This window comes from Chlorocebus sabaeus, chromosome 7 (genome assembly GCF_047675955.1).
Source record: "Chlorocebus sabaeus isolate Y175 chromosome 7, mChlSab1.0.hap1, whole genome shotgun sequence".
In the NCBI taxonomy this organism is placed as follows: domain Eukaryota; kingdom Metazoa; phylum Chordata; class Mammalia; order Primates; family Cercopithecidae; genus Chlorocebus; species Chlorocebus sabaeus.
Window position 1 is genome coordinate 119,037,565 of NC_132910.1, and position 26,276 is coordinate 119,063,840.

The following is a 26,276-nucleotide window of genomic DNA, read 5'->3' on the forward strand; positions in this document are numbered from 1 at the left end:
AAAAATTAATATAATAGAAGTAGAGGGTAGAATAATGGTTACAAAGATTGGGGAGGGGAAGAGAGAGAAGGTGGGCAGAGGTTGGTCAACACGTACAAAATCACAGTAAGTAGATAGGAGGAATACGTTCTAGTGTTTTATTGCACCGTAAGGTATGTACAGTTAACAGTACTGTATTGTAGATTACAAAGTAGCGAGAAGAGAGGCTTTTGAATGTTTTCACCACGAAAAAAAAAAAAATGGTAAGTGCATAAGGTGATGGGTACCCTGGCTAACTTGATTTGATCATTATACAACATATATGTTTCAAAATATCAAATTGTACCCTATAAATATGTACAGTTACAATATGTCAATTTAAAAACTTAAAAAAGAACAGCATTTAAATATTTAAAACTTATTTTGATCAGAATTATTTAAAAATTTATGTAAAATACAAAGAGAATTTCTGAATCATTGTTTAAAAGCATAACTGTTCCCATTTCTACCTACTTGTTTCCAGGGCTAAATTATTCACTTTCCATGTGAATTCTAAGTATTCATCCTTCTTTACTGCTTTGTAAAATATTTTCCATGCCAAAGAACTAGAACAAGTGTCACTTTCTAACAGACACCTGCTAAGTTAACTATCTCATAATGTAAGTTTCAGATCTTTTCCCTCCATGTTGTATTTGTGGGGAAAAAAATAAATAATTTATTTCATAAAAATAAATATTTCATTAAAAATATTAATTTATTTCATAAAAATAATATTTGATATACTTCTGGAAATCATCCAACATACTTTCTTAATAGATAATTAGTGTAATGGTAAATTATACTAATAATATAATTAGTGAATTATACAATGAATTAGTGTAATGTATATTATACTAATTATATTAATGTATTACTAAATTATTAGTAATTTATTAGTATAATTAGTAATATGTTAATATTATTAGTAATTATTAGTAAATTATTAGTATAATTTAGTAATGTGTTAATAAATTATACTAATTATACTAATAAACATATAAATTATACTAAAAGAAATTTTAGTATAATTAAAATATCTTTTTGGGCTTTGTAATGTATCCAAATTTTCTGTGTTCAGAATTACATTCACCAGAACCAGTTCAAGTACCAAGATTTTGGTAGTAGCCCCAAAATCCAAAATAATACTGGAGTTTCTAATCACCAGAAATTAGTCTTCTACAAAGTGATCTAGTATATTTTTTTTATGATTAGTCTGTATTTTAAACTCTTAAAAAGATTATGTATTAAAATTCCTATTTAAAAATATATAAATTTGTTTATACAATTATATAATGTAAATTATATGCTGTTACATATATAATATGAATATACAATAAAACATAGATGTATATGTATGTATATATTTTATAGAAACACACCCATAAACCTACCCATTAGTTTGGTCTAATCTTGTCAAGCAGTTGTATTGATAGAAATTGAGCACATATGCATTTAGTGGCATTCTCCTTCCTCGGTTATCTAATTTCCATGGCCACAGCAGAGGAGCCTGAGTGCCGCTAACACCGATTGTGCGCAGAATGACCTGAAGAAAGACATTTTCTATTAATTCATTATTGATATGTAAAGAGTAACTGTTTGCAGTTTGAGATTTCTTTTGTATGAATCTGTTTCTTAAGTATGTTCTGAAGAAGTCGAAGTGACGGAGGCAGGCAGAGGGGGACTCCCATGGGGGTTGAGGGAAATAGGGCCCATTACAGTGAGGGAAAGGGGCGTATTACAGACACTGGCCAGTGCCACACTAAGCATGCCTCCGGAATGGGCAGCCCCACTGAGGCAAATAGGAACTCTCACAGCATACTGAAGGCAATTTCAACTGTCCAACTACAATACTGTTAGCAACATTCACTAAGGAAAAATAAATAGAAGCTGATTTTAAGGTGGAATTTTCATCATTATCTTAATTGGTGCACAGAATGACCTTGAAAGGAGTGTCATGTAGCTGGTGTCTCCCTGCGCTCACAAGGAGAATAAAAAGAAACAGCACAAACCTTTGGGCTCCAGAAAGAAGAAAAAAGTGGCGGAGGAGGAGGTAGAAGAGGAGAAAATGAAGAGAAGCAAAACAAACAAATAAAAACTAAGTCTCCATGGTTCTGGGCACATTAGACAAATTAATCTGCACAGAATCAGAAGGAATCTGCAAATTCTGCCAGTGCGTGGGTAAAATTAAACTGTGGAGCAAGTTGGAATAAAAATGCAAGTTCAGGCCAGGCATGGTGGCTCATGCCTGTAACCCTAGCACTCTGGGAAGCTGAGGTGGGTGGATTGCTTGGGCCCAGGAGTTCGAGATAAGACTGGGCAATATGCTGAAACCCATCTCTACTAAAAATACAAAAAATTAGCTGGGCATGATGGCACGTGCCTGTAGTTCCAGGTATGTGGGAGACTGAGGTGGGAGGATCACCTGAGCCCAGGAAGTTGAGGCTGCAGTGAGCCGAGATAGTGCCACTGTACTCCAGCCTGGGCAACAGAGTGAGACCCTGTCACAAATAAAAAGGGGGGAAAGGGAGGGGAGGGGAGGGGAGGGGAGGGAAGGGAAGGGAAGGGGAGGGGAGGGGAAGGGAAGGGACGGGAGGGGAGGGGAGAGAAGGCAAGGGAAGATATATATGATGATGAAAAACTATAATGTAGAATCTGTAACTTTGCAGAATTTGTTTGATCATCTGTGTTCTTTTCTATTTGTTCACTCTGGGTATCAAATAGCTTTGATATCTATATTCTTTTGGATGAACTTTTAAATAATTTAACAGTTCTTTCAAAATGCCAATATTTATAACGAACCTGAAATTACATTAGCAGCTATTTAAATTTTGGTTAACAAAATTTTTAGATATCACCTCAAACTGTGCAAGAAGATTCATGATTTTTAAAAATTCCTTAAAATGTTAAATATGCAAAAATACTTGAAGACCACTCTTGACATGATGTATGACTCTCTGACCAGGGATAAAATAAGCCAGTGCACAGTGTCAATCTTTATTATTAAATATAATCAATGTGGAATTTATTTCTCATATTTCAAATTAAATCTAAAATCTTCCAGCACCCTAATATTTTATCCAGAACCTCCCAGAAGTTCTAATGCTTTGTGGCCCCCTTTGTAGACCACTGTCCCCAAAGATCCATGTGGTCTGGAGTAGAGAAAGCACTATGAGGTCTATGATCAATTTTGGAAAAATGTAAGCCACTTTCTTTTCCTCTTCCCACAGCAAACCCATGGCAAACCTCATTAAAAAAATGAGAAAAAAGAGGTGATGTCTGAAATTTTAGACAAAGAAGCAGGGTTTCTCAGACCAACTCCATAGAGCATAAAATCACACTGGCCTCTAGGGTCTCGTTCTCTTAGACAATGGTGCTGGCATCAGTGGACATTTTTCAGTGTTTTGGGTTCGAGGTCCCATCAAGGCTTCACAGCAATGTAACCTCACTCTCTCTATTAAACACGTTTTGTACATAAGATGAATCCTTCACTTACCTGATTGACAGTCTCTGGTCGAAGCAAATCATTATCTGTGTTCCCCGAAAGACAAACAAATGGTGAAACAGCTGCTCTTCCTTTCTTGCAGCTCATCAAGTGAGACACGAGCTGGGAGTCTTCACATTCTTTACCTGTGAATTCTGACCATTTGGGACGAGGTCACGTTAGGTTTTAAAAATCAGCCCAGAAAACCCTGTTAAACTCACTGTAAATCAGGCCACAGTAGGTGACATTCATCTCATCAGAACGAAAATGGATTGAGATATGGTGCGTAAAGTCATTAACGCAGCTTGGCACAGAGTAATCATTCAATCCACGTTGACTATTAACTTATTATCATTACTCGTTTTTATTACCTGTTATTTTTGCCTATGAACTCAGATATAACCTCAGAAACCTCCAAGACATAATGTTCAGGCAGCTCCTACCAGTGGATTTGGAGCTGGCATAAGAGATAGAACACTGGTTCCGTCCAGCGAGTACCATCTCGCTGGACTTTGAAGGCACCAAGTCATGCACTCAGGCCTGGCTCCTTTTTCCCATCATGACACAATCACATACTCCTATCGTCTTTTCTCTGCAGTACTTTCCTTGCTTCTACCATTATTGTCTGCATTTGCTCATGCTGTGTCCTACATCAACAAATCTTGAGTAACTACAATGCTTACCTCCCTGTCTTTTACTCCAACTAAGACTATATTAGGAGACAGGGGAATATGGGAATCATTTTATGGCTCCACTCTTTACTCTTAATCTAGCTTGTTCTTCCCATTTATTCTCCCCTAGAAGTTTCCTGCTATAAAATTGAAATTTGGAAGCTTAGTTACTTTGCAATACCAGTCACTCCTCAACCAAGAACAAATAATTGAAGCAAACAATGATATCTGCAATGTCCACTAGAACTTTCCATAATGATAGAAATATTCTACCTCTACTATATCCAAGTAGAAGCTACTATCACTGGAAAGTTAAAGTGACTAAAGCTAAAGTTACTAAAGAATTAACTTTTCAATTGTTTTATTTTTAACCAACTTAATTTAAATAGTGACACGTAGCTAGCTGGTGGCTACCATATTGGGTAGAATAGACTTACCTGATGCTGACTATGTGCCATGCACTGTTTTAAGAACCTTGTAAACATTAATATACCTAATCCTCTAAAATTCTGTAAGCTAGGTAATACTTTTAATCACTTCATTTTACAGATTAAAAAATTGAGACACAGAAAGATAAAGTAACTGGCATGAGACCTCATGGTTAATAAGTAGCAGAGCCAGAATTTAGACTTTGGCACTCTGCTTCCAGAGTTCACACTTGTAACCACTATGCTACTACCTCTCAGGGGAAAAAAATGCCAGAAATTGTGCCATTTTCTTTTTCATGTCATATTTTCTGACCCAGTTTTCCAACCTGAACAGATAGGCAACCTTCTATCAAAATGGTTCATGAATGACTTTAATTTTTTTCCTCCATTGCCCAATAAATACTTGCTAAAGTTTTTTCTTTACTTGGAAAACAGAGCCATTGCCACACCCTACAATGGGCTACATTGTTTTCTGGGGATAAAACACTCCGGTTAGCACATTTGTTCTGTAATAAGCTCCTTTACCAGCTTTGAAGCATCCAATATCCAGACGTTTTCTTAGCCAAGATTGCTTACTCTTTAAATTGTTCCAGAATGGAACTAAATTTTGCTTACTGATTCTTGACAAAGGGAGTTGATACTCATTTTTCATGTTCACCGACTTGGAAGTGATCAGTAGGAAGGAGGCAAAATCCTTCATTACTGCCAGGTTATACTCATGTAAAGCAGCTTTAAAATCCTCCGGGAGTTCAGCAAGGATCACCTATGGGTGAAATACATTTCAGAGAGATGTCTTTACTTTCATTTAAAAAATTAAACTGGTTGGTGATAGATTGCAGCATAGTTCTGTAGATTGATGTTCATTCATCAAAGCCCTTGATTACTTTATTCACTTGTGAGATTAAGGTAAAATTTCCCTTTGATTTCAACCAACATTTACAAATGGAAATATCTTTCCTAAAAAAAGTTGTTTTGACTCCACTTAGCCAAAACCAATTTAACAGAAACGTGTCCTACACTGATCTTAAACTTAGGTATGGTTCAGAGACTTGAGGGACGTATCTAGAGAGCAAGTAACAAGTCAGTGTAGCAATATAGCAGCAGTTCTTTATTGAGTTCAGATTATGTGCCAACACTGTGCTGTGCTGCCCCAAGCACTTGTTGTTTGTTAGCTCAATTAATCCTGAGAACAACCCTATGCAGTAAACATTTTCATCTCCATTTTGTACATGAGGGAGCTAAGCCTCACAGAGGTAAACTTGTTCCAAATCCAACAGGTAGTAGATAGAGAAGTAGCTGGTACTGCAAGCTAACTCAGCTTCCAAATTTCATGTTTAAAAACAAATTCTTTCAGAATTTGGACTAGAAGTTTCTTTAGCGTGGGTTAGAAATAGCTATGATATTAGAAATGTTCTTGGTTTTCTTCTATTACAATTATGGGTTTTATTATTTATTGATATTTTCCTTATTTTATTCATACCCTGTACTTATCCAATAATTGAGGTATTTTATAAGGGTGAAGATAATACACTATAATCATATAAATCAAAATTTGGTCAAAAGGAGAGAAAAGTAAGAAAGAGAGGCTAAAATGGGGCATAAATTATATTCTACGATTCCTAGGAGCAAGTGTGAATGACACATTTCAGAATGTCTATGAGATAAACAGCTATTTATTCTCAGCACTAATATCAGATAAGAATTTTCTGGAGGATTCTTACAAAAGGCACACTGTGTGGACATAGTAAAGAATGCCCCTACCAACTCCTTACAGTAGATAGTATGACAATTTCCACAATCCTACTTCGGACTCAGCTTTATCTGTGGATGGACCAAGACAAAAGAACAAATGGACAGGTGCAGTTCTACACTCTGGTCAAAGTGATATGGTCTCTTTACTGCTATGACTTCCATACCCTGCCACTGGGCCACCACTGGACACCGTTGTAGGGGAACATGTGCTGCTTATCACCTACACCTTGTGTTGTTCGCCACATTCTCGAATGTGTATGCTATACAGACCCATCAGGAGAGCAAGCTCTTGGAAAGTAGCAACTGTTTCCCAACCATGATTTTTGTTACAGTTTGCACATATTTATTGCTCAATAAATCTTCACTGACTAATATAGAGCAGTTATCCCAAATTACGGTACATAATATTACAGGTACATTAGATGATTTAGCATGACACACAGAACATTAAATAATTATAAATCAGTTTTACAAAATGAAAAGCTAGACGGTCACAGTGGCTCATGCCTGTAATCCCACCACTTTGAGAAGCCAAGGTGGGCAGATCACTTGAGGTCAGCAGTTTAAAACCAACCTGGCCAACCTGATGAAACCTCAACTATACTAAAAATACAAAAAAATTAGTCGAGTGTGGTGGCAAGCGCCTGTAATCCCAGCCCTTGGCAGGCTGAGGCAGGAGAATGGCTTGAACCCGGGAGCTGGAAGTTATGCAGTGAGCTGAGATTGCACCACTGCACTCTAGCCTGGGCTACAGAGCAAGACTCTGTCTCAATCAATCAATCAATCAATCAATAAAATATCTTCTTTCCAGTCCTCGTCTATTCTTTCTGATAAGCCTAGAAAGTCCAGAGGCAATAGACCACCATTCTTTCTCTAAAAGTTGATAATCTCTTTTTGTAGCAAAGAGAGAGCAGCTTCAGCTGAGAACCATGTTAACTGCATCTATTCTTATGGCTTCCTTAGTTTTGAAACCAAAGATCCTGGCTTTCTATTTATGGTAGTAGTAAATATGAACTTTCCTTTTTAAATACTATAAAATGTATATGCATTTAAGAAAAGGATGAACAGTTCCAGTGGTGTGCAATGTGGATATATGTCGGTAACTAAAATTGGGTGCTCAAGTCTGGAGGTATATCCAGAGGCATTGTGAGGTCAGAAAGCCTAGATTGATGCTAATTCCCTTTTTGTTCTCTATTTATTAGGGTTACTGGATAGCAACAAGCTTCTTCTACATTCCCAGGTTCTCATGTACATTTTCTTAGGTTTTGTTTGCTTGTTATTATTTTGTTGTTGTTGTGTCTTTGAAAAAAAATAAGAAATTGGAAACAGTGTTTTAAATAAACTCAGAAAATAATTTTTCTTTCAGTCTGTCAACCCTTAAGTTAGGGGATTCTTTCTTAGGTGACTACCTCAATATTGTCTGAAGAGGACATTAGAGCTCATGATGTAATTCCTTCCCTGCACTCCCATCCCTAGCTGTAAACAATCCCAAGGGAACTATAGGTTCAGCAGTAGGGCTGTCATTCTATTTAAACGACTATTTGTGTATGTAATCTCTGTTGCTACTGAATTACATAATTTGCTCCAATAAAATGAAAACACTTTAGGGATAAGAATTGTTTGTTAGATTAGCAGGGGAAGATGTTTGAACTAAAAATTAAATAGAACTCTAATTATGAGAAGACAACACTATTAAGACAAACGGAGTAGCTTATATAAAATTTAACCCTATCGGTACTGAATGCTTTCCAGTAGCATACATTTAATAACTATCATTATTACATCATTATAAGTATAACAAAACTTTACCTTTGACTGAGGAAAACTTAAATCAGCATTTTGGAATTTTGCTGGAATATATTTTCTTGCAAATAAATTTGCCAATACTAACACGAGCTTTTCCATCACATCTTGGGAAAACTGTTGTGCACCTATTTAAATAAAGAGCATTTTGTAAATAAGAATAAAGTTGATTCCAAGTATTTTGTGCTTAAATTTGTTTTTATAGTACATTTCCTTTCGTTGAAGGCAAAATTTTCTAGTAAATATATACCTCAGAAATTGAACATATTTGCCACACTATGTACACATTTAATTTTTTGGTTAAGACAGGAGCTTTTACATTCTGTGCCTTGTTTTTCATCCTTGCTATACCAGCCCTAGTTCCCAACCCAGAATGTTTACTAACTAGTTTCCTGACTTGCACTCTCCTTTCTTCAGGCCATCTTGAGAGTGATCAGTCTTTCCAAAGCATGAATATAAGCATGTCCCCCACTTACTCAAAAATCTTTGAGGTTATCTCAATGGCTAACTGAAAAATCCAGGTTCCTTGGCCTGCCACTTAGGGTGTTTCAAATCATGTCAAAATGAAGCTCCCAAACTGACCTACTAACACTTCTAAACACTAGTTCTAGGTTCTGGTCATCTTGACCTACTCTCCATTCCCCATAACACATGAGCACCATACCAAAGGCATTAAGAGGTGGCTAGGTTTAATTAACTGGGCTCTGAAGCATACTAGAATCAGATGACCATCAGAAACTTATTCTCTTTCTATGTGTCTCAGTATTCTCTTCTGCAAATATTCTTTATCAGTTAAGTAATACATAAGTAGCCCCCAAATACTCTATTAGAATAAATATAAGTTGACTTTTAGTGTCTAATTTTTTGGCATATGTAAATCTGAATATACACTATTTATTTGCTTCAAAAAAAGAGAAGGAGGATGAAGAAGAGAAAAACGTATCTGAGGTTTTGGCTTTTCAATAAATATGTTGCCATTTTTGGACTACAGGTATAAAACCCAAGCTTACCTTTCCAGGCTGGCTTACACAGATTATGGAAAAGGCCTCTCTTGAGAAAATTTACAAAAACAAGATTTGAAGGTTCATGACCATGTAAATATGATGCAAGTCCTGCAAATTTTTTTGGATTACCGTTTTTATTTAAATAGTCCTAAAAACAAGGAAAAAAACATTGATTTAACTTACCATGTACTCAAATACCAACAAATACCAGGGTGAGTGATTGCCAAATATTACCTGACTTCATTTATTAATAAATGATAAGTAACATTATCATTGAATGCAGCTTATAGAAAGTTCAGTTGGTTTAGCATAGAAAGAAATGTACATAGTATTAGTTATAGAGAACAAAAAAGTCAAAGCGTGATCATACCTCTTTGATCAGGAGCTGCAAAGAAAACAAAAAATAAAGTTTCAAAGTCTTCATGGCTCTTGGTCTCTTAAAAGACAGCAATGAATGCTTTAGCACTGACAACACCTATAAAAGAAGAGTACTTTAATTTATCTAGTTTTAAACAGCATTTGTAAATACTGACATGTAATAAATAGTACACATACATACTATATAGATAATGTTACAAGATCTCATGTGAAAGTAAATTTCACTTGATTTCACATTATCTCTTTGACTGTGTCTTCACATGGTACATGCTTCCTTGAATTAAATACATCACATAAAGCAGAACTGTTATACATAACACAGATTGGCAAATAATCTGCTAAATCTCTGAAACAGTGGTGATTCATAGTGGCCTGAACAAATAAAGTATGAAAGCCAATCTGGCTTACAAGTTTAGCTCTCTTAGGCCTAGAAGGCAAATTGAGTAATTACATTGCTCTGAGTCTTGAGTTATCCCATCAAACCTGATGGAACTAGGTAGATTTCAGTCAACAGAATGGAAATATTTGGATCTGTGCCATCACCCAAATTTCATGTCAAATTGTAATCCCCAATGTGGGAGGTGGGGCCTGATGGGAAGTGATTGGATCATGGAGGTGAATTTCCCCTTTGGTGCTGTTCTCGTGATAGTGAGTGAGTTATCGTGAGATCTGATTGTTTAAAAGTGTGTAGTAGCTTCCTTCTGTCTGTCTTCCTCCTGCTCCAGCCGTGTAACACATGCCTACTTCCCCTTCACCTCCTGCCATGATTGAAAGTTTCCTGAGGCCTACCCAGAAGCAGAAGCTGCTTATGCTTCCTGTACAGCCTGCAGAACCATGAGCCAATAAAATGTCTTTTCTTTATGAACTACCCAGTCTCAAGTGTCTCTGTATAGCAGTGTGAGAATGAACTAATACAGAAAGTTGATACTAATTCAGAAAGATATATGAAAATGTGAAAGCGGTTTTTGGAACTGGGTAGTGGACAGAAGTTGGAATTTTGTGGAGGGCTCAGAAGAAGACAGGAAGATGAGGTAAAGTTTGGAACATCCTAAAGACTTGTTAAACTGTTGTGATCAAAATGCTAATAGTAGTATGGACAATGAAGTCCAGGCTAACAAGGTCTCAGATGGAGATGAAGAACTTACTGGGAACTGGAGCAAAGGTCACTTTCGTTAAGCGTTAGCAAAGAGGTTAGCTGTACTGTGCTCCTGCTCTAGGGATCTGTAGAAATTTGAACTTGAAAGAGACCATTTGGCTGGGCACAGTGGCTCATGCCTGTAATCCCAGCACTGTGGGAGGCCAAGGCAGGCAGATCACGAGGTCAGGAGATCAAGACCATCTTGGTTAACATGGTGAAACACTGTCTCTACTAAAAATACAAAAAAAAAAAAAAAAAAAAAAAAAATAGCCGGGCGTGGTGGCGGGCACCTGTAGTCCCAGTTACTCCGGCGGCTGAGCCAGGAGAATGGTGTGAACCTGAGAGACAGAGCTTGCAGTGAGCCGAGATTACGCCACTGCACTCCACCCTGGGTGACAGAGCGAGACATCGTTTCAAAAAAAAAAAAAAAAAAAGAAAGAAAGAAAGATGATTTAGGGTATGTGGCAGAAAGGAATTTCTAAGTAGTAAAGTGTTCAAGATGTAGCCTGGCTGCTCCTATCAACCTATGCACATATGTGTTAGCAAAGAAATGACCCGAAACTAGAACTTGTATTTGAAAGGGAAGTAGAGTGTAAATCTGAAAAATCTGCAGCCTAGCCATATGGCAGAAAAGAAAAGCCTACTTTCTGGGCAGGTATTCAAGCAGCCTGCATATGTTTGTATAACTAAAAGGAAGGAAAATGCTGATAGCCAAGAAATTGGAAAAGGCCTCATAGGCATTTCAGAGACTTTTGCAACATTCCCTCCCATCCTGAGTTGAAGTGAGGCTGAAGTGCAGTAGGTCATAGCCCACTGCAACCTCAAATTCCTGGACTCAAGTGATCCTCCTGCCTCAGCCTCCCAAATAGCTGGGACTATAGGTACATGCCACCATACCCAGCCAGTGAAACTTTTTCTAATAAAGAAACCAAAGCAATTAAAATAGAAACCAAATTAAAAATCTAATTTAATATACTTATGACTTCAAAAACAACTTGAATGCGATAAACTGAAAAGGTTCTGAATATGATAAACACTATCAATTTAAAAAAAACTATAGAAACTTCTCCTAAAAAAGTAACATATAAAAATAAAGAAAAGGATCCATATACATGGGCAGAAAAAGTCAAGTGACCTACAAAAAAAAAAAAAAAAGCAATCAGTAGGGCCACAGATTATATCTCTACAACAGTAGATGCCAAAGAAAATGAAGCATCAGCAATTTAGAAGACTAATGGCTCAAATCCAATAAATTTATGCCTGGTTAAATTGTCCTTACTACAAAAGAAACAAAAATCTCCTTGAATATGCAGGAGCCCAGAAAATAGGTCACCCTCATAAATGTTATTTTATAAAAAACAACAACAAAAACCTTGAAAGTGTACTACTCTCTCTTCCTGGGAGATTAATCCAAATTAAAAGCTCAAGAATGGGGCCACTTCTACATAGAACTGGGTGTCGCTGTTCTCTGTGACTATCAATAGGCACACACCTGACTCACTACAGGGTTCTGGGAAGACTCTTCGTCTTGGCAAATGGAATCTGATGTAACTGGCCATGATAATGAATACATAAGAATATGGAAAACTTGGCAACCTTACAATGACATTTTATTAAATCTAAATTTTAATGTGAATTATATATTACTCAACATGGGATTATACCCCCCCAAAATTGTTCTGATTGAAAACCTCAGGCAAATTTACCAAATTCTGGTATCTAATTCAACATAACTGCATCCTCCTGCTTTAAAAAGCAAACACCCACATTTAGGTAGAAAAGACTGGAACAAATATATCAAAATAATAAAGCAGTTTCCTTTGAGTAGTGGAACTATCGCTTCTTGGCCTTTTGGCTAAGATCAAGTGAGTAGTGGAACTAGGTATTGGTGAGTTTTCCTCTTTCAGCTTTTCTATGGTTCCAAATAAACTTTTATAAACAGGTAATTTTATATTTAAAATATAGTTTTTATTTTTAATATAGCAATACTGTTTTCCTCATTCTTATCTGTAATTAAGAGTGATACATTTGAGAACAAATTCAATCTTTCATTTCAATTATAATTCTTCTGTTAATTCTTTAATGCAGAAATTTCTTACTGATCTAATTAATTAAGTGGCAAATGCTGACAACATAACAATTTAAGGTAGAAGCAAATCTATTTTTCCACAAAAAATATATAGACAGTCAAAAACAAGTTATATTATCAGTTTTCACTTATACTTGATCTCCTTTATAAAGGAAAAAGTAAAAAACAACATATAAAGAGAATGAAAAAGTTAGCAAGTGCTTTTCCCATTCTTCTCTTTAATGAACACTAAAGCAAAAAAAAAAAAAAAAAAAAAAAAACTAAAACTAAAATCATAGGACCTAAGACTACGAATGATAATAGCTAGCATTTATGTGTTTACTACTAATCGAATATGATGCTAAGAAGTCCTTGACTTGCATTAATTAGTTCATTAAATTTAACAACAATCTATAGTGGTTGTTATTGCCATTTTATAGCTGACAGTTCTGAGGTTTAGGAAGATGTAATTGCCTTATTAAAGTTAAATAGTCAGTAAATAATTAAACCAGGGATGTATTCCAGACCTTTATGAGTCTATAGCCAATATTCAACCACTATACTATATTGCTTTTCACATATTAAAATAACCCTGGTAATTCTTAGTGCCTTAAGGTCTTTGGTGGTAAAACAAAACTAATTATTTTGTTCTGTCCTGAAGAAACATATAATAACCAAGAAAATACAAAGCATTGAAAGAGTAATAAAACTTAAGAGATACTGCTACTGTTGACCTAAAAAATACTGAGGCAAAATTAATATAGAGAGTCCATTTGGGCCAAGGTTGAGGACAGCTGTCTGGGACAGACACACTTCCAAGCTGTCCTAAGGAGTATTCTGCTCAGCTTTTGTTACAAGATTTTTTTAAAGGCAAAAGGGGACAAGAAGTGGGCTGATACAAAGTTTTTTGACAGGAGTTCTCATAGTTTTACAGAAATAACATTGATTTGTGATTGGCTATACATTGTTGAACTACAGGGAATGAGGTACGGTGTCCAATGTATGGTGTTTTATGGCTACTTCATGTCAGTTAGCCTAGAGCCCACACAGCAAGCGGCCTCAAGAGGTAATTATTTAGCTCAAGAGGGGAGTGAGACATGACTGCTGTCACACCCTGTCACATTCCAATGCCTCTCTGGGCCTGATAATTAAAGGGCACTCACATTCCTCAGATAAAACGTTTCTTGGCTGGGCACGCTGGCTCACACCTGTAATCTCAACATTTTGGGAGGCCAAGGCAGGTGTGATGATTAACGCTGCATGTCAACTTGATTAGATGGAAGGATTCAAAGCATTGATCCTAGGTGTATCTTTGAGAGTGTTGCCAAAGGAGATTAACATTTGAGTCAGTGGGCTGGGAAAGGCAGACACACCCTTAATGTGGGTGGTCACCACCTAATCAGCTGACAGCAAGGCCAGAATATAAAGCAGGCAGAAAAACGTGTAAAGGCTAGACTGACTTAGCCTCCCAGCCTACATCTTTCAGCCTCCCAGCCTACATCTTTCTCCCATGCTGGATACTTTCTGCCCTTGAACATCAGACTCCAAGTTCTTTTGTTTTGGGACTCAGACTGGCTTCCTTGCTCCTCAGTTTGCAGATGGCCTATTATGGGGCCTTGTGATCATGTGAGTTAATACTTAATAAACTCTTCTTTATACTTATATCTATCCTGTTAGTTCTGTCATTCTAGAGAACCCTGACTAACACAGTAGGTGGACTGCTTGAGCCCAGGAGTTTGAGACCAGTCTGGGCAACAGTGAGCCCTCACCTCTACAAAAATAAAATAAAATAAAAATTAGCTAGGCATGGTGATGTACACCTGTAGTCCCAGCTACTCGGGATGCTGACACAGGAAGATCGCTTGAGCCCAGGTGATCAAGGCTGCAGTAAACCATGATTGCACTACTGCACTCCAGCCTAGGTGACACAGCGAGACCCTATCTCCAAAAACAAACACAAACAAACAAAAAGAAAGTTTATTTTCTTTCTCAAGACAGACTTCTAAAAGAGCAGCAGACCTGACTAGAGCCAGGCCAGTAATGAAGACTGAACTCAGGCAGTGTCCAGCACGGTACCTTTGCCTTGGCATCCTCTGGGTCATCTCCCTTGGAAGCCAGCAGCATGAGTCGCAGGACCAGGGTTATGCTGAGAGGGAACTGTCCTCTCAGCTCAGGAACACCAGATGCAAGGAGTCTTTTTATTTTGGGCAATGGGATATCAAAGAAATATACATTTCCAAGCAGGTCTTGACCTCTTCTTCCAGCACGGCCAGACATCTGGAAGCGGCAAAGAATCACAATGTAAAACCTCCCCAAATAATTTCCTATGAAGTCCAAAGATCTATGACTTTACACTTGTCATCCGGGGTTGTGTTAAATTATGTATTTAGTCCTGAAACTAATCTATGTTAACTTGGCACTTAAAAAATATAGTGTGGCTGGGCCAAAGAGATAATGAGGCATTGTGATATATATTTGGTCTTTGGCCCCAGTTGCTGGCATATGACTCCTAAAATCCTCGGACTCTCTAATATCTTTGTATGTGAATAAGTTGGCTGATGGCTGGCAGTCTCTAGGCAGCTTCAGGATGGGGACTGGTCACCAGAAAGACGAAGGCATGATTAGAGGAATGGGACTTTCAGCTCCTCCTCGCAATTTCCAGGGAAGGGAGAAGGGCTGAAGGTTAAGTTGATCACCAGTGGCTAATGGTTTAACTCATCAGGCCCGTGTAATGAAGTTTCCATAAAAACCTAAAGGGACTGTCTCAAAGAGCTTCCAGACAGCTGAATATATGGAGGTTCCGGGAGGGTGGTGTGCCTGAGACGGCATGGGAGTTCCATGCCCCTTGACCCATACCTTGCCCTCACAGCTCTTCTTCTGTTTCCTTTATAACATCCTTCATAATGAACTGATAAACATAAGTGTTTGGGTTCCATGAGCCACTCCAGCAAGTGAACTGCACCCAAAGAGGGGGTCATGGAAACCCCAACTTGAAGCCAGTTGGTCATAAGTTGCAGAGGACCGGACTTGTGACTGGTGTCTGAAGAGGAGTCAGTCTTGGGGACTGAGCCCTCAATGTGTGGAATCTGATGCTATCTTCAGGTCGGGAATGCGGAATTGAATTGAGCTGCAGAACTGACTCTTCACTTGGTGGTGAGCAGAAATCCCCACACATCTGGTCACAGAAGTCTTCTGTGTTGATTGTAGTGATTATTAGAAAGTGAGATAATAGAAAAAGCAGTTTGCGTTTTTCCTCATATTCAGAGGCAGCGTCGTTAACAGATATTCCCTATCATGCAGACAACTGTATTAGGGATTGTAAGATGATATGTAAAAGAAACTTACAAATGGAACCTGCTCTCAAGGAGCTTAGAGTCCATAAACCCCCAACTCTTTCTCACCACACACAGACAAAGAAAAGGAGAGAGAGAGGGAGGGAGGGAGGGATGGAGAGGGAGAGGGAGAGATAGAGAGGAATAGAACTAGAGAGTGGCTTAAATAGGGAAAGTTTTCAGCCTTGTTTTCAATCAGACCCTTTTTCGCAAATGAAGGATTCAAATTTCTTCAGTTCTGCTTGGTTGAAATAGTTGAGTCCTGACTGGGTGGTTTCAAGCTCCAAACCAGAAGAGTCTGCTGGACGTTTCTTTCAAACAGCTGGAAGTGGGGAATTCCAACCACACTTGGCACCACCAACAGCAACTGTTCCCTATTTAAGCCATTTTCTCTAACTCTTTTAACAAATAGAGTTAAAAGTAATGAAATTTAAAAAGTGTGCCTAAGCCTCTTGAGATACAAATCAAGTAAACTTATTGAAAGAGACAACATTTTGAAAGGCTTTGTGGAAGAGGTATGTCAAGGACCAACTAATTGCAGGAAAAATAACAGCCATTTATTCAATGCTTAATATGTGCTAGGCCCTTTGTATAAATTAGTTTTAGGCAGTCGTCATAATAATCCAATGAGGTAGAGAGTATTGTCAGTCCCATTTAAAGATAAAGAAGGACTTCTAATGTGATTTTGAAAAAAAAAAAAGAACAAAGATGAGAAAACTGAGCACAGAGAACTTAAGTAACTTAGCCACAATCCAACAACTGAGAAGTAGCAGATTCAACTAATCCCTGATTTTTTTTTTTTTTTTTTTTATCAAAGTCATGTCCCCAAGGACCATGTGAGCCTGCCTCTGGGAGTCCTAAAAATGAGATTCCTGAAGATTACATGGTAGACAACCCATGCAAAAAAATGACACCAGAGAAGAGAGCAAGAAAACAGAGATTAGAACGATGGTTAGAAACAGTAAGAAGATTAGATTGATCAGGACAAATGTTCATGAGCATAAGAATATACACATTTTAGATAGAGAGCAAAAGGGATTTTGTTGATAAAGGGCTTGAATATTGCCAACATTTCTATATTTGATCCCAGAGTAGAATTAGCCATCAAATGTTCCCTTGCCAGAAAATGACATGGAGAAAAACGATGCTATCTATCATCTGTGGCACAGAATAGAATACAGGCAAATGATAACCCAGAGGACTGTTAAAGTAGGCCCCTGGCCAACAGACAGAATGGATTCCTGTGGCTGAGGTGCTCAAAGTCAAAACAGAACTAGGCAGCCACAGCAGGGTGAGGGAGTGGTCATGCACGCTGTGTTCTCAGAAACAGGTAAAGGTGTCAAAGGACCCTTCCTACAATCAAGCCAAACCAGCTGCTGTTGGTGGTGTTAAGATAAACTGTGGTTGAAAATCTCCACTCCTAGCTCTCTGAAACATCTGATGGAAACTTCTGGTTCGGAGCTTGGAAACCATTCAGTCAGGGCTCAACTATTCCAACCAATCAGAACGGAAGAAGTTTGAATCCTTCATTTGCAAACAAAGGATGTGACTGAAAATAAGGCTGAGAACTTTCCTTATTTAAGCCAGACCCTCCCTTTGTTCTTTGAAGAGCCCACTTTCACACACAGTAAAGGCTGAGTTTCTCCAATCTGCAGATTGTTTTTTACAGAAAATAAAACTCTGTTTTGCCTCTGCAGATCTCATGTCCTTTTGTTAACACTCTTATAATAGCCCTGGGTAAAGAATGAAGGAAGGAGGATGCTGGCTACAGAAATCGTGAGACAGAAATCTGAGGGCGCCACTGCAGAAGAGTAATTGGATGACTTTTGTAATAGATTAAGCATCAAAAGCAAAGGAGAGAGAAAAGCATTGAAGATGATTCCGGAGTGAAAAAGTGTGCACAGTAAATGAAGAAGGAAATGTTTATTAAGGACCTTCAATGTGTCTCTTTCCTATTTCACTTAATCCTTACAGAGGCTGTGGGGTAGTGATTATCACAGCCATTCTGGAGATAGTGAAGGAAGATCCAGCAGTTCAGATATCTCACCTGAAGTCTCACATCTGTCTGGCAATAATCACCTCATGTCTGCAGATTTTCTGTGATCATGGTTTCCATTATACCACCACAACTGAAAATGACAGCCTAGCATAGATGGATGCACATTATACAGAAGAAATCATCAGTGCCACAAATACCTTCAGCATCTCTTGTCATTCCTATGCTAATTGTTATTTGAGATACAAATTCCTTAATGGAATTTACAAGAGTACACAACAAGAACAGTGAGAGAACAAGCGCAATCACATTTCCCCAAAGCTGGAGTAATCAAACAAGACTTCAAAGAAAACACATGAGGACAGTTCAATCAGATACTTGTAAAGGGGCTATGATTTCAATCAGGGGAAAGAAGGGAAAGTCTCTAAGAGGAAGAAGGAGAGCAAAGGTCCTGATGAATAAAGCATAGCAGAAATGAGAGGTCAGTTACTAAAACAATTTGTGCCAGAAGGTTCTCACTAGGAAAAAACAAGAAATAAATATATATATTTTTAAAAATCACAGGGTGATCAGGATGCAAAGGGCCCTATTAATAACAGCTGGCATTCATCGAGCACTTACTATGTGCCGGGCACAGTTCTGAGTGGTGTACATTTTTCAGATAGTCCTCATAATAACCTTCTGAAATATAATCATTGTCACCATCGTACAGATTGAGAAACTGACACCTGAGAAATTAACTAACGTGTCCGTGGTTGAACAGCTAGTGAAGAGTAAGGTCAGATTTAAGCCTAGGGAATCTAGGACCAGCTCCCCTATGTTAATCCTTATACACACTCCTTCAGAAGCACTGTGAAGATCTAGCACATAGGTATCTGAGGCAAGACTTGAGCCAGGCCACCAGGGGAGGGGCAGGGCAACAGGCTGGTTTGAATGTAGGCAGAATCAAGGTAACGCTGACACGGTGGTGAAGAGGCCCAGGAAAGGATACCAAGAGACTGTGAAAGCAATAAGGGCATTCTGATGACTAGAGAAATCACAGGCTTATGCCAATAAGGAGACTTCTGGAGACCCTGGGAGGCAGTGAATGTGTTTTTGCTTATGGGAGAGAAGTGACTCATTAGGACCCAGGCAGCCAACTATAGTAGGCAGCTTTCTCAGTGGCTGTTCCCAATGATTCTAATAATCACAGCTTCCTGCTACTCACAGCCTTGTGTAATCTGCTCTCCTTGATTGTTGAAGAAAAGTCAGGAAGGTGAAGCTAACAAGTATTCTCTTTATTTTACAGGCAATGAAGTCCTATGAAGATTGAGTAACATGAGGAAGACACCTAGGAGCAGGTCATGACATGTATTTGACTCATAATAAATGCCATTTGAAGGAATATATAAATGAGTATACTTTAAACGACAGAAAATGGAAAGACCAAAAGGAGAAAACGGCATGTTAGCAGAAAATCCACATCATTTTTTTTTCAATTAACACGGTAAAGCATATTATTTGCTTTAAAGATCTAATATAAAATACATAGTTCAGGGGTCTGTATTACCCACTGTGCTAGGAAAAATCACACTCCTATGAGACTAGATTCCTCTATCAAAAAAGAGCTAGAAGGAAGGAAGATGCATAGCTTCATGCCTCCTATTCAAATAGATCTAGAGAAAGAACAAGATTTTGATACAGCTGGACAAAGTCACTGAAGTCAGTTCCTGGGAAACCAGCTTTGGAGACTGAATTTTCTATTTATATTTCTAAATAATAACTGTTGAGTGAGAAATGTAAATCCACAGGTAGATTTTCTTTTTTAAAACTTTTAAGTTTAAAACATAGTAAATGCTTACTTCTAGTTGGAAGATGTGTCAAAATACTGAGGTGAAGTCAAAATAATGACAGCTAAACTAAGGCTGTAGCTATAAGATCATGACTAAACTGAAATGAATGAAATACTTTTGGTACAAAAGTGCAAGCAGTAGAACTAACATTTTCTGGTTCGCATCATATGACACATCCTTCTAGACAAATTGTAAATAACATGGAAATGCATTTCTGATTTAAGTGCATTTCTCTAAACAGGGGCAACCTGACATTTGGGATGATTAGGCAGTTGTTGAGGGGTTTAAGTGCAAGGTGTAATTCCCAGAAAGGCCTGCCACCTGACCCTTGAGAAACAAACAAAATCCATTCACAGAGAAAATATATTTTATTCTGTCCTAGGAGATAATGCTAAGTCATTAGGGCAGGATAACAAAGTAGTTCCACTTTCATTATAGTCCATAGTAAATAAATGATGTTGGATTTCTTCCAAACAAGTGATTTTGGCAAGGAAGAGAAAAAAGGAGACCATAATTCTGAAGGAAACAAAAGTCCCTTAACAGAAACTTTGCTCACTACATGAAAAGGAGAAAGACTGAAAAAATTCCAGCTCAGGGACTTTCTGTTTTTCCTAACAGCACATGGTAAAAGGTGAAATGGTCCATAGCTATACTTGAGAAAAGGAAAATATGGCTTTTAAGGGTGAAACAGCAACATCCTAAAACGTCATGAAATGGAGATAAACTCCTTTTCTCTGTAAAATCACAATCTTCACATTCCAGTCTAGGAGAGTTCACATTATCTACATTTGAATAAGAAAAGAGGAAAATTTCAAGAATAAGCAAAATGAAAAAATTTATATTTTATAATTTATCTTTCATATTTCGAGACTAGGAAAAAACTATTGTCAGGTTTTTTTTTTAGCAGTGTGTAGAGAGGAAGTAATTTTTCTCCCCTTTGACTTGCAATATATACCACATATAGGATGTCACATAAGGAAATGAGAAGATGCTCAGGTATAACATCTTTGTCTTTGTGTCTAAATCTCTGTTATATAGCCCTTCTCTTTTATTTTTATTTTTCTCACTCTCAAACTTGTTTTTATCTCTCTTTCCTCCCTCGCCTTATAAGACAGATATATTTTTATCCTTGATTTTTAAAAAGTTATCTAGAGACCTCCAAGTAACATTTCTCACTCCAGAAATTCCACTAAAATGATAATGAAAACATTTTTTTTAAAAAAAGCATAGACCCCCAAGAAGGTGAATGGTATTAAAGTTTTGGAATTTGGAAAACAGGTAGTCAATGGCTCCTAAATACTCAATACTTAAACTTGAAGTAAGGAAGTCAAAACCTACCTAATTTAAATGACAGGATTCCCAAAAGACCCAGGAATTGATAATACCAAGTGCCACACACAGAGAAACGCAAATTAAAGGAAACAGATAATGCGAAGAATTTCAGACCATTTTCCATACTCCCAGAAAAATAAAATAAATGAGCACTATAAAGGATCAAGAATCAGAACAACTGTATATTTCTCAAGAAATATAAAAACTACACTAAAAACTAAACTACATTAAGATTATTAAGCCAATAAATGCTAACTGTGAGAAAATAGTGAAACAGATAAACCACACAATATGAAGCAACAAGATCTCAGGCCACTCAACTCAAAAATGCTATGCCACGTAGGAAGTAAAAGGAAGGACACAAGCTGCAGCCTGTTACATGATGCGAGTGCCACATGGTTCATTATTTCACACTCAGCCTTCAGCAGTGGGAGTTAAAGAATCAGAGAGTTACCTGTCTGTAATTTAAAGCATCCAGATAGACTGAGTCTTGAGCAAACACAACAGATTTGCATGGCATGTGGATCCCTGAGGCAAGTGTTCCAGTAGCTGTCACTACCTAGGAAAAAAAAAAAGAAGAGTTCATACACAATATAGCATCTCTATAAGGAGACAAGGTCTATTTTCCACTCCAGTCACTGAACATCTCTTAGAGCTTTAATAAACCACATGTCATTAAAACTAACATACTAGCCCCATTGTTCTTGCTACTGCCTGAGTATTCAAAGAACACTGCTACTTCAGCATCCTAACTGTTGCCATTTGCTCACCCTAAAATCATTTTCTCCAAATCTCCATTTGCAGGCTTTTTCTGATCTCTATATAAATGTACAAAAAGACTTCCTGCACCATCATGTCTAAAATAACCATGTTTACTTGTCCCTCCAAGACCTTAAGTATCATGAGGACATGGGCATTGATCTCTCTCAGTCACTGCTGTATCCTCAACACCTGGAATAGTATTGGACACACAGCAGATGCACAATAAACATGTGTCCAATAAATGCATGAATGAATGAAGAACTAGCATACAAATTTTCCTTAAGATGGGGTAATAATGTATATTCTGGACAACCACCTTCTCTTATTCTCATGTTTGTTTATGGAGGTTTTATCCAAACAGATAACTGATCTAATTAATTGAAGCATAATAAAGTTACATTTTCCTTATGTACTTTCTTAATATCAGTTATGTGCCCAATCACCTATTTAGTGCTAGGTGCATATAGCTGCTCTATCTTCCTGTCAAATACATTAATATTAACCTGTGCCATAATTATTTCAATTATTTAATGATGCAGAGTAAGCAAAAAGACTTTCTAATTGATATTTATAAACCCATCCAAATTCAACCCATTATTTGCTCATCTTTAAAAGTTCATCAATAAAAAGGAAAGGCTCAAATCACTAAACTTTAGAATTTAACCATAATGAGTACCATTAAAAAAAAAAATGTGTTCTGGCCAGGTGTGGTGGCTTACACCTGTAATCTCAGCACTTTGGGAGGCCAAGGCAGGTGGGTCACATGAGGTGATACCACAGCTATACTACTTCATTATAAATATTATTTTTCAGTGTATAAATAATTTTTAAACTCCTCTAATAAATGGGATAGATGGAGAAGCAGAACAGTCCAGCGAGTTGTAATAAAAAGACACTGGTTAAATGAGAAAAACAACTGGTATAATTTTTTACCTTTTACTGGTATCCAGCATCATATATGCACAACTTTATTTTTTTAACGCAAAGAAATGTACCTACCCTAATAAGCCCTTTTACAAAGAGTATCTCAACGAACTCTTTTTCTTTAAAATACATGCCGCTGTGATGATATCCAATCCCCCTTTGTGCTAAAGCCTTCAGTTCTTTGCCGTTTCTTGTTAACTGCACTCGTTTTAATACCCTATCCAAAGTCTAAAACAAGAGAGAAGTGTAAAACAATTGATCATGTATTTTATTTAATTTCAAGCTCAATCAGAATCAAAGGACATTTTCATGAACAAATCACTTACATCTTGCACAGAGTGAGGCTTCCCTTCGACCCTGAACCTACATGTTTTATGACTACAGAAACAATCTGCCCATTTTTGTGAACAGACTATCTCAGAGAAGAGGCACTTATAAACCAAAGGCGAAGATGCTATTGGAGCAGCAGATCAAACGCCCAGGACAGATGAGTAACCGATCTTCTGCTGCCTGAGAGAGACTAGTTCTCTACTGGAACCTTAAGATTTTCGAGCAAAGAGAGAGAGACTTCTCCAAGAAGGCAGAGCAAAATGTCTACTCTAGATGCTCAGAGAATTCTTACTTCTCACTGTGAACCACTCAGAAGTCATATCCAACCCCTTTAAAATTTCCATACCCTCACAGACTCACTTCTAAGAATGTATCCTCAGGAGGAAATCCAGCAGTTGGCAAAGATGTCAAAGGTAAAAACGTATTACAAGAACAAGAAAAAATAATAAAAATAGCCTATGCAGCCTAGAGTAAAACAACTGGTTACATAAATTATAGTCATCCACATAAATATACACTATGAAGCTATTAAAATAATAATGTAGTACTATTGTTGGCAAGAAATAAATAGGTAACAGAGGAAAGGAGATTACAGATTAATTTGTATACAATATGGCCTATCTTATTAACAAATAAATACACGGAATGTCTATGTGAGTGTGGACATGCTTCTGACTACAGGCAATAGAAAAAAAATATCTGATAGAACAGTGAGCCTCTCTGAGCTGTGACATTATTTTTATTTTCTATTTTCAAGTACTTCTCCAATGGACATAAATTACTTGCATAATAAAAAATGTTTAAATGCCATACTATCCTTGGATATTTCAGTATCTGTTTAATAAAATGTTTTGAATGTTATATAGAAGGTCTCTGAAATTGAAACTTTCAGTTGATATTATTTAAAATATATTGTGTCATATAAACCCAAACATGACCAGTATTAAAATATATCGAATTGAATTCTAGAATCAGGCTATAAACTAATCCAGGATAATAGAGTGAAATAAAATAAGAGGCTGACATTCACACTGGGCAAGGAAGAGTCACCTATAGAACTTCGGCACATTAAATTGGGATAATCATTGCAAAACAGACAAAATAATACACAGAGATAATCATATTTCAAAGGTATTACACAAGTCATTTCAGTGTTCAAAGATATTAAACAATCACTATGATAAAATGTCACAACTGTAAAGTATTATATTAATAATTCTCTGACGTACTGAGCCTTTGTCCCTGGTAATCTCAGTGTGCAGGGCTTTGACATCAGCATACGTGTGGTCCTCAGAGATTTCCAGAATCTTCAGATTCTCCAGGAAATTAATATATTCAGCTCTATACATTAGTTTTCTTTCCAGTTTTTCAGCCCTCTTTGGGTTTTTTAAAATGCTATTATTTAAAAAAAATAAACTGTTAAGTAATGAAAACTCATATTCAGTTACAGCAAAAAGCCTAAGGCTCCACAGATTTTGCTTGGTCATCCGACATTGACAGTAGCTCCATCAATCCTGACTTGGTCTCCCCTTCCTCATGTATATTTCCACCATTTCATCTAGCAGTCAGAGCCCCTCATCAGCAAAATCCCCTGTATTTTCTTCCTTTTCTCTGCAAAATTTCTCCTCCTTCACGCTGTAACAGATACCCAGTTCTTCTCAGGAAAATTTCTGCTCCTGAATCTCTTGAACAGTGGCCAGAGCAAAGTGGAAAAGCAAAGGGGGTGGGGTGCGTGGCACAGTCTAGAATGAGTTGGCACATCCTCTGATCCCACTAACTCTGGTCTAATGAAGACGGTTCCAGACAGGAAAGGGTATTTTAAATATTCATACTGACAACAGAGACCCTTCCTGACTAGGCCTAAGAGAAAAATTGATTATACCATTAAATACTCTTTATTTTCGTGGCCAATATCGTTCACTACACATCCAACTTGAAATGTAATTTCTAGTCCTGAAAAAAGACTGACTGAAGAGAATCAGTCACCGAGAAGACCTGGAGCTTCAACATCTCTCTCCCAGGTACTTTTCCCTTCTCCTATGTCCAACAAGCAGAAAAAAGATCAAAGCAGTGGTGAAATCAATAGAGAGCTTGCCCTAGTCTTTAGGAAATGTCTAAATGAGAAAGGCTATGAAAGTTGTTTCAATATTGTTACAGACTGAAAGTTTGTGTCCCCCTCAAAAAAAATTCATATACTGAAATCCTAAACTCCATGTGTGATATCAGAAGGTGGAGTCTTTGGGAGGTGATTAAGTAATGAAGACAAAGTCTTCATGAAAGGGATTGGTGACCTTATAAAATTGCCTCCAGAGAGATCCCTCGCCCCTTCCACCATGTAAGGACACAGAGAAGACAGCTCTCTATGAACCAGGAAGCAGCTCTGTCAACACCTTGATCTTGGACTTCCTAAGCTCCAGAACTGTGAGAAATAAATTTCTGTTTAGAAGCCACTTAGTCTATGGTAATTTGTTATGGACTAAGACAAAAGTTGAGGGAAGGTTTTATTAGTCTTTCAAAAGTGTTTATGAAGCACTATTACTACGTGCCAGGCAATATGCTATTATTAGGGGACTCAAAGAAGAATATGCAGTTCTTTTAAGGGAACTCCCAATCTAAAGAAAATAAAGCTATGAAAACAACTGCAATGCAGTGTTATAATTGATCCAAATGCTTTAATGATTCAAAGTGGAATGACAACAAAAGACAAAGGGTAATAGATCTATCTGAGGGAATCATTATAAACTTCAGAGAGAAGATAGATTTAAAACAAAAGATGTGGGGAAATGAGCAGATTTATGAGCCAACAGAAAGGAAGGCCCTCCAGGTAGATGCAGTGTGTAGTACATAGATTCAGATGGTAGAGAGCAATTCATGTGAGTGCCTACCCTTTAGTAACTCTATCAAGCAATTCAGAAGGAAGAACTTTGTATGTAGGACAATCTAACTAAATGTGCACGTTAGAACTGATGGCAGCAGTGGCTAATCTGGGGTGGCCACTGCCATGACACTGGCTTCAGTATGGGAGGC

General features: G+C 37.4%; 1 protein-coding gene across 4 annotated transcripts in view; it reads right to left on the reverse strand.

The window, feature by feature from the left end:
• Positions 1 to 26,276, reverse strand: part of DDX60L (DExD/H-box 60 like) — a 117,504-nt gene that overhangs the window by 13,346 nt on the left and 77,882 nt on the right. For all 4 annotated transcript variants that reach the window (XM_073017713.1, XM_073017712.1, XM_073017711.1 and 1 more), the window contains exons 27-36: positions 24,479 to 24,644; positions 22,991 to 23,147; positions 21,688 to 21,788; positions 14,818 to 15,018; positions 9,528 to 9,632; positions 9,164 to 9,305; positions 8,160 to 8,281; positions 5,214 to 5,361; positions 3,512 to 3,654; positions 1,410 to 1,561 (exon numbers count right to left, since the gene is read on the reverse strand). In XM_073017713.1, coding sequence (XP_072873814.1) covers positions 1,410 to 1,561; positions 3,512 to 3,654; positions 5,214 to 5,361; positions 8,160 to 8,281; positions 9,164 to 9,305; positions 9,528 to 9,632; positions 14,818 to 15,018; positions 21,688 to 21,788; positions 22,991 to 23,147; positions 24,479 to 24,644 — 1,437 coding nt within the window. The remainder of the gene's footprint in view (positions 1 to 1,409; positions 1,562 to 3,511; positions 3,655 to 5,213; positions 5,362 to 8,159; positions 8,282 to 9,163; positions 9,306 to 9,527; positions 9,633 to 14,817; positions 15,019 to 21,687; positions 21,789 to 22,990; positions 23,148 to 24,478; positions 24,645 to 26,276) is intronic.